This window comes from Mauremys reevesii, unplaced genomic scaffold (assembly GCF_016161935.1).
Source record: "Mauremys reevesii isolate NIE-2019 unplaced genomic scaffold, ASM1616193v1 Contig2, whole genome shotgun sequence".
Taxonomy (NCBI): Eukaryota; Metazoa; Chordata; order Testudines; family Geoemydidae; genus Mauremys; species Mauremys reevesii.
Genome location: NW_024100826.1, coordinates 2,388,600 through 2,398,916, shown reverse-complemented (window position 1 = coordinate 2,398,916; position 10,317 = coordinate 2,388,600). Strand labels below are relative to the sequence as shown.

The following is a 10,317-nucleotide window of genomic DNA, read 5'->3' as shown; positions in this document are numbered from 1 at the left end:
CAGAAAACCTAAGCCGAATACTGAGGGGACAACATGCTGTTGTTAGAGGAGATGGGAAGGGAATCATGATGGACATGCAATGAACATTGAAACTGACACCAAACCAGCCACCATCAGGCCAATGATATGCCCCCAAAAGAGCAAAAGTTGAAACAGACCTGGAGCACCTGGTCACTGGTCACCAATGGAGTCAGTTACCCAGCTCTCATGGGCTCTCCTGGATTTCAAGTGTGAAGAAATAGGCTCTCAAGATTGCTCTGATTTAAAGTCACTGTCAGTGTTGTGTGTTGAGTGCAGCCTTCCCTGTGAGAGCTTGTGTCATCAGGCCTGGAGGAATGAATGTTCAGATTGAAGATTGTGACAAGTCAATAGAGTCTACAGATGCATATTTGATGAAGTAAGACAGATGAGCTGACTGAGCTGGTGACTATTGTGACTCATAACTTGTGCCTCTGGCCTTGCCTACTAATGCCCTCTCCCACTGCCTGTTCCAGAGGGCCTTTCACCAGATCTTGTGTGGATTGTCAGGAGTCTATCTGGATGAATGTCTGGATGAAATGAGAAGGAAAGAGATGAAGAAATTAAAGAGGAAGAGATGAAGACCTACGAAAACTGGAAGACAAAAAGACTAAGAGGAAAAAAGAAAAAAGTCAATTGAGACCTTTGTCATGAATTTGAAGGACACATTGAATTCTTGGTGATTTTAAAAGGCCCCCTGGCTTCCATAAAAAATGTAAAGCTATGGAAGCTGCCCCACTGAACCTACTGAACTAGCTTACTGGGACTACTGGACCACTACTATCTAAAGTTCTCTATTAAACAGCAACACACACAAATGCATCCACTGCTAAAACAAGGCCTGGGCCTGGAAAGTGGACTGGAGCTCTGTGATGTTGCAATGGTGATCCTCCTCTTTAGAGGTTTTTAGGGTTTTTTGGGGCTGGCTTGGCTTTTGATTTTGATTGGGTTTGGTTTTTGCGTGGCAGGGTCAGACAGGATCCTGAGGTCCCTCCTGTTTCCCTCCCTATGATGATCTATGATTTAACAAAGCAAAGATAGCATGCAAAATTCAGGATGTTCTGCTATATTTGATCCATCACTCCTCCCCCCTACAATTGGGAGTGGCCTCCCCTTGGGAGTGGAGCAGTCGGAGAGGACATTATGCCTTTAAGAGAGAGACCTATTGCTTTGCTTTCCAACTCTCTAAAAAGCAAAACTAAAACTCTCGAAATCGAGACGTGGAATTGTTTTTTTTTTTTTTTTTTGGTTGTTTCAGTGTTTGTTTAAAAGTTTTACTCTTCTCAGACCACGACCTCGACCTTCTCTTTGAATTCCTTTGACCCATTCCCATTCCATTATGCTATGGTATAGCACGTTGGGCATTGTTACTTTTTACACACACATATGAAATCAAATATCAGAAAGCCACTCTGCGGCAATGCAGATGGCCTCAAGGTTGCCTGCCCTTGGTCAACAACATCAATAGTGCCAAAAAAAAAATCTTCTACTTTGAATACACCCATCACACTAACACAGATAAAGAGAAGGCAACTGGTTGACCCCCCCAGTATCCTGATCTATGGATGATGATGATGAAAAAAAAAAAAACCTCTCGGTCTCCTCACTCCCCCTTGTTACTACATGTCAGGAGGGAGGACGGAGTTATCGGTCCAATCTGGTTGTTTGTTGTGGGGGAGATGTGTCATTATTCCACCACCACTGAGATCACAGATGTTAGAACAGCTACATTCTGGTCACTGTGGAATAGTGCACATGAAGGAAATTGCACGAAGCTATTTTTGGTGGCCTGGATTGGACAGTGCTATTGAAGAGAAGACAAAAGCTTGTATGTCATGTCAGGGCGTGAGGAATGCACCCCAGTGGGCACCCCTACACCCATGGGACTGGCCTGAAAACCCATGGCAACGTATTCACATTGACTTCGCTGGCTCCCTTGAAGGAAGCATGTTCTTGGTGGCAGTAGATGCCCATTCTAAAAGGCCAGAAGTCTCTATAATGCAGTCCACTACTGCAGGGCCGCCCAGAGGATTTCAGGGGCCCGAGGCCTTTGGCGGCGGGGGGCCCCACTTCGGCGGTAAGTTGGCGGCGGGGGGTCCTTCCATTCCGGGACCCGCCGCCAAAGTGCCCCAAAGACCCACGGCGGGGATCCCCCTCTGCCGAATTACCGCCGAAGCGGGACCCACCGCCGAAGTGCAGCCCCCACCGCGGGTCTTCGGGGCACTTCGGCGGCAGGTCCCGGAACGGAAGGACCCCTCCTTGCCGCCGAATTACTGCCGAAGACCCGGCTGCACTCCGGCAGTGGGTCCCACTTCGGCTGCAATTCAGCGACGGGGGGGGTCCTTCTATCCTGGAGAGGAAGGACCCCCCGCCAGCGAAGACCGGGAGCGAAGAAGCTCCAGGGGCCCAGGCCCCGCAAGAGCTTTCCGGGACCCCCGGAGCGAGTGAAGGACCCCACTCCAGGAGCCCCAAAAAACTCTCGTGGGGGCCTCTGCTGGGCCCGGGGTAAATTGCCCCACTTGCCCCCCCCCCCCCGGGCGGCCCTGCACTACTGCAGAGAGTACTATCCAAAAACTATGAGGACTCTTTAGTCGTTTTGGTCTGCCAGAACAACTTGTGAGCGACAACGGACCGCAGTTCGTCTCTCAGGAGTTTCAAAATTTTATGAAGGCAAATGGGATACACCACATCACGTCAGCACCATATCATCCATCCACCAATGGATTAGCTGAAAGATTTGTGCAGACAATGAAAAACGCTTTGAAATCAGCAAGGGGACAACACTTCATTCAAAAGCGTCTGGATACCTTCTTACTTTCCTACAGAAACACACCTCATGCTACGACCCAGGCATCCCCAGCCTTTCTAATGATGGGACGACAGCTGCGCACTTGCTTTGATCTGCTGAAACCTTCTGAACCCCGACAAACTGTGCAACATCAGCAGCAATATCAAGTCATCAGATGGGCACCCAGAGCAAAAGACCGAACCTTTAGCCCGGGACAGCCAGTTTTGGCTCGGAATTATACTTCCAGAGCTAAATGGGTCCCGGCCACAATTATCACTCAAACAGGACCTGTTTCCTACACCGTCCGGACTGCAGAGAATCTTACCTGGCGGCGACATGTAGATCAGCTGTTGCCAGGTCATGCCAGTCCTCAGGACACATCTGCAGTTGAGGGGTCTGACTTCACCTCTTCTGGTGAGACACCGAATCACGAATCACCTGTTCCTGACTGTTCTCCTCCATTACTGCCGGCGGCTGAGATACCCCTTTGCCCAGCACGAGCTGATACCACCTCCTCACCTGTTCGTGCTGCGGACCCTGAGCCCATGGTACTTTCAGATGCAACAACACCAGAAGTTCACCTTAATCCACCTAGAGACAGAAGGCCTCCTCATCGGCTGGATCTTTATCTAGGGCGAACCCACGGTTATGGGGCAAAATAATCCCCAGGGTTTAGCCGGGAATGGAGGCAGTCTACCCTCTTTCTCTAGTCTAGTGTGTGTTTTATTTAGGGGATGTTCTTATTGTGGGGAAGGAATATGTTGTGTATTTGGTTGTCATGGTTTTTGTTCTTATGGCAACTGAGTTAGATTATTAGGGGATAGCCCGGCCAGCTTCAGCCGATTGAGTGAGCTCTGTGTCTGTAAATAAAATGGTAGTTTTGTTAGCTGTCTGCTGTCTGGCCTCAAGTGATTTCTTCCTAAACCAGCTGCCCCCAAGGATATAACAGCCCCCTTCTCTCTCTCCCTTCCCCTCCCTGCCATTAGGCCGGGTGCGCACTCTGCAGCACAGGGAGTTCCCCTGAACCCTGGCTCTGGCTGCCCTGTAGGGTTTTTTTGTTTTGTTTTTTTCCCCTGCTTTGCCGGCTGCGCCATTTCCCCCTCCTCCCCCTGCTTTGCTGCTCCAGCCGTGCTATTTTTTTGGGGGGGAGGTTGTCCCCCCCCACTTTGTCGCTCTGGCCGCGCCGTGTTATTACTTATTTTCCCCCCCCTGCTTTGCTGCTCCAGCCGTGCCACAGGGGTTTTTTTCCCCCATGCTTTGCTGCTCCAGCTGCGCCGTGTTTGTTCCCCCACCCGTGCTTTGCTGCTCCGGCCGGCCCCCCCCCGCCCCTTTTTTTTTTTGCTTGGGGCAGCAAAAAAGCCAGAGCTGGCCCTGGTCAGGAGCAGGACTGTTGAGACTCATTGATAGGTATTCAGATAAATTGTATAGCAGGAGGAAGCCAGGGTATTTCTGTTGCGGAGATGACTGAGCCAGTCTTTCTTCTCTGAGGACCCCAGGGCACAAAAGAACATGTGTTTCATGGAATCCCCTGATAGATGAGAAATGACTTTAGGAGAAGTCCTGGATTGTATAGAAGTGGTTACTGCAGAATTCGTTTGAGCCCACTGCGGGGAGCCAGGGCCAGATTAACCTTTTGTGTGCCCGGAGCCAAACGTATTTGTGGGCCCCCATGGAGGCAGTGGAGCATGGTGCAGGCAGATCAGTCCCCAGAGCAAGGGGCCAGCCAGGGGCAATGGAGCATGGCATGGCAGGAGTGGCCCCACTCCGCCCAGCCCAGTGCGAGGGCACTATTTACAAACCAGCAGTTGCCAGATGCACAGTGGCCCACCTGTCCCTGTGCTGCCTGCATGCCCCTTTCCCACAGGGGCAGGCCTATGCTGCACCACACAGCCCAACACCCCCAGACTCCCTATGTCCAGAGCCCCTCCAGACCCACTATGCCCAGCACCCTACCTAGACCCCTCCACAATGCACAGCGCCCTGCACAACACCTCCAATGCTCACAGCCTCACCACAAGTGCCCAGCACCCCACACTCCCTAGTGCCCCAACACACACTCCCTAGTGCCCCAACACACACTCCCTAGTGCCCCCACTCCCTAGTGTCCCAACACACACAGATATTCCCGATCCCTCACAGACCAGGAACCCCGCCCCCCCAGATCCCTAAGAGACCCACTCCTCCACCCACTGCCTCCTGGCCACACTCACCAGCCTTGCTTGGAGGCAACTGTCTGCCAGGCTGAGCTGGCAGCACAGCCAGGGCTGGTCCCAGGGCAGGGAATCGCTTGAGCCCCTTGGGAGTGGTGCAATCAGCCAGGCCAGGGCCTGCCCCAGCCAGGCTCCCTGAGGACCCACTTGCCTGGAGAGACCCAGCCAAGCCATCCCCCTTCCCCTCCACTGTCGTTCCCCCACTGGCTGAGACCTGAGACTGGCCAGACTTCTGCACCACTCCCAGGTGGCTCAGCTCTGGGGAGACAGGCGGGTTCCCACACATGGTGGGAAGCAGATACTGCCCTGAGACAGTGGTGTACTGGGGCCTGGCCAGGGGGCAGAGAGAAGCAGGTGGGTGGGGACAGGGGTGGAGAGGAGCCCTCAGCCAGCCAGCAGGCAGGCTGAGAGGAACAAGTGGTGGGCGGGGGAGCCAGCAGGGTCTCGGGGTGCAGTACAAGTGGAGCAGGCCAGGGGCCCTTCTGAGCATGGGCCTGGCTCCATGGCACCACTGGTGCCATTGTAAACCCAGCACTGAGGGGAGCCCAGGGCTAGGATGGCAGGTGAGCTGTGGATCAGGATTGAGGGGCATCAACAGATTGTGAGAGGGCAGGAGATCCCAGGGCTGGGATATCAGGGGGCTGAAGGTCATCAGCAGAGTTAAGAGGAAGTAGCCCAGAACTGGACTAGCAGGAGAGTACATATTGGGATTCAGAGCTGTGTATGCAGAGCCCAGGACTGGAATAGCAGGGAGCTGAAAGTCAGGACTGAGTGGTATTAGCAGGGCTGTGGGAGTGGGAACCCAGGGGCTGGTATTTCAGAGGAACTGTGGGTCAGATTTCAGGAGCACACAGTCACATACAAGTTGGAGTGCCCTTTAGGGCTGACCGGACTCAATAGCACAAGCCGCTCCCCCCGCCCCCTCTTAGTCTCTCCTTTATTTAAGTCAAAAGGGTTCAACTTATACCAAGCTATTGTAAATTCATCATTACCTTCTGAATTAGGCAGTACCACAGCTGGGAACACAATCCAATGGACTGCAGTAGTTCATAGGGTATGTCTACACTACTACTAAATTAGGTCAATCTTATAGAAGTCAATTTTTAGAAATTGATTTTATACAGTCGATTGCACATGTCCACACTAAGCGCATTAAGTCGCATTAAGTTGGCTACCGTAGCTAACATTTACTTACAGAGCGGTGCACTGTGGGTAGCTATCCCACAGTTCCCGCAGTCTCTGCCGCCTGTTGGAATTCTGGGTTAAACTCCCAATGCCTGATGGGGCAAAAACATTGTCGCGGGTGGTTTTGGGTACATGTCATCAGTCGCCCCTCCCTCTGTGAAAGCAACGGCAGACAATCGTTTTGCACCAGACACCAGGAGGATCAGAAGAGCACAGCAAGGCGCGCTGCGCATCAGAGACGCTTTGAAAACCAGTTTCATGACTGGCCAGGCTTCCGTGTGACAGTTGTGTGTGTTTCTCCTTGATGCAAACCTGCCCCCTTTGCTGATTTTAATTCCCTGTAAGCCAACCACCCTCCCCCCTTCGAAATAAAGTAACTATTGTTTTGAAACCATGCATTCTTTCTTTATTAATTAAAGAAAATGAGCTAATGGATGAGGTAGCCTGGGTGGGGTGGGGAAGGAGGGAAGGACAAGGCCACATTGCTTATTGTACCCACACTAAAAATCAAACTGTTTGAATGACAGCCTTCTGTTGCTTGGGTCATCCTCTGCAGTGGAGTGGCTGGGTGCCCGGAGTGGAGTGGCTGGGTGCCTGGCTCCCCCCATGCATTCTTGTGGGTCTGGGTGAGGAGGCTATGGAACATGGGGAGGAGGGTATAACTATGGATGCAGCGGGGGTCTGTGCTCTTGCTGGCTTTCCTGCAGTTCCAACAGATGCTTCATCATGTCCATTTGCTCCCCCAACAGACCCATCATCATGTCTGTTTGCTCCCACATTAGCCTCAGCATTGCATCCTGCCTCCGCTCTTCGTGCTCACTTAAATCTTTCCTGGCCTCTGCCACTGAATGCCTCCATGCATTAAGTTGTGCCCTATCAATACAGGAGGACTGCATGAGTTCGGAAAACATGTCATCGAGAGTGCGTTTTTTTTGCATTCTAATCTGCGATAATGTCAGGGATGGAGATGATAGTGGGAGTGTAGAAACATTCTATGCTCTATGATTCAGGGGGGACTGTATGGTCACCTGTGCTGCTGAGTTTGCCATGCTGACCAAACAGGAAATGAAATTTAAAAGTTCCTGGGCTTTTTCTGTTTACCTGGCTAGTGCATTGGAGTTCAAAGTGCTGTCCATAGCAGTCAGAATGGAGCACTCTGGGATAGTTCCTGGAGCCCATAGTGTTGATTTGCATCTGCACTACCCCAAATGGGACTCAGCAAAGTCAATTTTAATGCTACTTCCCTTGCCAGGGAGGAGTACAGAAGTTGATTTTAAGAGCCCTTTAGGTTGATGGAAGGGGGTTCATAGAATCATAGGGGCTGGAAGGGACCTCAGGAGATCATCTAGTCCAACCCCTTGCTCAGGGCGGGACCAATCCCCAAATCATCCCCTTAAGGCTTGAACTCACAACCCTGGGTTTAGCTAGCCAATGCTCAAACCACTGAGCTATCCCTCCCCCCAATTGGGGTGGGTTGTGTGGACACATTCATTTTTAAATTCGACCTAACCCCGTAGTGTAGACCAGGCCCCAGTGTCCTTACACACACTAGGGGACTACAAGGGTCAGCAGGCAGGCAATGGGCACGTGGGATCTCTTGTGGCTGTGAGAGTGATTATGAACTCAGAGCTGGGCTCCAGATACTCTTGAGCTCTGCTCCCAGAGTTGGCCACTGCCTCACTTTGCATTTTTTAATAAGGGTTTGTCTACACCTGAGAATTAATCCAGAATAAGGTAGGATGTGAATTTAAAGTGGATTAACTATTCCTGGTTAACTCCTTGTGTGGACACTCTTGTTCTGGAATAAGCGTGCCTTCAACTGAATTAGTTTAATTCACTTCCAAACTGGATTAAACTAGTTTGAAGTAAGGCATTTATTCCATAATACGATAATCCACACACAGTTCGTCAGGAATAGCAATTCTAGAATAACTCCCTGTATAGACAAACCCTTAGTCACCCCTCTTTTTTCTGCCTTCTGTTCCCTGTTTGGAAAGTGGAGAAAATCATCATTTCCCACAGAGCTGTTCTGAGAGTTAAAATGTGTATAGCACATTGCAAGTGCACAGAGTGTGTAATCTTAGAGAACCAATCATAGGAGTGTGTTTGTAGCCAATTATGTATTGTTGTTAAAAATTATCAATGAAACCAGGCTCAATCATTTTTGATGATTCTCATCCAACTCCAGATGTCATGAAATTACTGCCTGATGTACAACCACCTGCTTCTCGCAACAGTTGCCTGTGAGGACTAGTATGCTTTGTTGTACTTCTCATCTCCCTTGTCCATTGTGCTTTTTTATTACAATAATGCACATCCGGGTATCTTTTCTCAGCAGCCTGGACCAATGAATAAGAAATATTAAATTGGAAATATTAAACTCAGTGGCATCTGAAGCTGCTCTCTTTTATCACTGATAAATTCTGAACAAGATGGGAGCACAATGCAGAAGTGTGAAAAAAATGTTAGAGGGCGAATTTACTTTTAATTACCTTTATAATTTAACCAGGGAAAGGTAAACAAACAGTAAAACAATGAAAAAGTTTCCTCACTTCCATTGCTCATTGGAAAACAGTTACATAAACTGTTGGATGGTGGAGAAGAACCCACAATTTCAGATCAAAACATTTTGTTGGTGCTGAAATTTTTGCATGAAAAATTTTGATTGCCAACAAAACCCTGTTTTCCAATGAAAAAATATTTTGCTGGAATTTTTTTTGACTCGCTCTATTTTTCATTTATTAAAGTGCTGTAGCATCAAGCAGAACCTTCAAGGGTAGCATCATTAACTTTGAAGATCTACCAGGCCTTGCACATGCTCTGTAAGATTCTGAGTGGCTGGCTATTTTACTTGTTTGGTGGGCCTTTTCTCTTGTGGACCAGCCTCCTCATTGAAGATTCTCTGGAAAACCTCCTTGAGGGGCTCTCTCAATTGCCGTTTCCCATGTCTCCCGACTAAGAAGTAGATGAAGGGGTTGATGCTGCTGTTCATGCAGGGCAGCAGGATAACTAAAGACATGACAAAGAGGTGTATCATAGAGTGATTAAGGAAGGCCATCAGCATTATGACCCTTGGTGGAAGGGTGAACATGAGGAAGAAAAGGATGGTGACCATAATGACAATATAGAGCTTTGTTGATTGGTGTCGATGTGAGCTACACCGGACCTTGATGAACAGGGTCAGGCTGGACAGAACCATGAGTGGAGTGAAAATCAGGAAACTCAAGACACAGCTGAATATGGTCATTTTGGAACAGTCATAGTCATTGATGCAGAAATAGCACTCCAGTCCAGTCACCAGGATGGAGAGAGCCCAGAGCAGAGCACACACAATGGAAGACAGGTTTTTTGGACGGTGACATCGGTACCAGATGGGGTAAAGGACGGACAGACATCTCTGAACGCTGATGGCTGTCAGGAGATACAGACCAGTGTTGTATATAAACAGCGCCACCCACTGGATTGCCTCTATGACGACAAACCCTCCAAGAAAGTCCATATGTAAATATAAGATGATAATAATCAAGGAGGCAACCATGCACAGGAGGAAACCAAAGTCAGCAATAGCCAAGTTGAGGATGTAGATGGTGAAAGGGTCCTTCTTAATGCGGAAGCCGAGGAACCAAAGAACCATCCCGTTCCCCACCAGCCCAACCAGGCAAATGAAAAGAGAAATAGAGCTGATCACAACTATTGGAATGAAACATTGATCCCGATCTTCAGCTAGGTCTGTGTCATTAAAGCTACTGGAATCATTAAATAATATGCAATAATGCAGGCTTATCTTTTCAGGAAGCAGGGATGTCGTGATAAGCTCAGTCATATTGAAACCTCTGCTGCGGATTGACAATTTCCAGCTCCCTCTTTATCTCTCTCTCATAAACACACCTGCTAATAGAGATAAGAGGGACGTGTATTAGTGACTCTGGATCATGGTGGGAACTCGGATTTGCTAGTAATTAGTGCCCGTCCCTGAAATATCCGGATACCAATGAGCATTTATTAGAAATACACACAGAGATAAATATAAAAGGGGGAAATAAGAGGATTTTTGGTGCAGAGGGTGACAAGGCTGGTCTTTCTTCTTTGGAAACCTCAGGGCAAAAGATAAAATGA

General features: G+C 49.3%; 1 protein-coding gene across 1 annotated transcript; it reads right to left on the bottom strand.

The window, feature by feature from the left end:
- Positions 1–9,043: 9,043 nt before the first annotated feature.
- LOC120393450 (mas-related G-protein coupled receptor member H-like) lies at positions 9,044–10,024 on the bottom strand. Its single transcript, XM_039518010.1, has one exon. The coding sequence runs from the start codon at positions 10,022–10,024 to the stop codon at positions 9,044–9,046; it is 981 nt and encodes a 326-aa protein (XP_039373944.1).
- Positions 10,025–10,317: the final 293 nt, after the last annotated feature.

Coding starts and splice junctions, on each gene's coding strand:
- LOC120393450 (XM_039518010.1), bottom strand. CDS start 10,024: ATGACTGAGCTTATCACGACATCCCTGCTTCCTGAAAAGATAAGCCTG.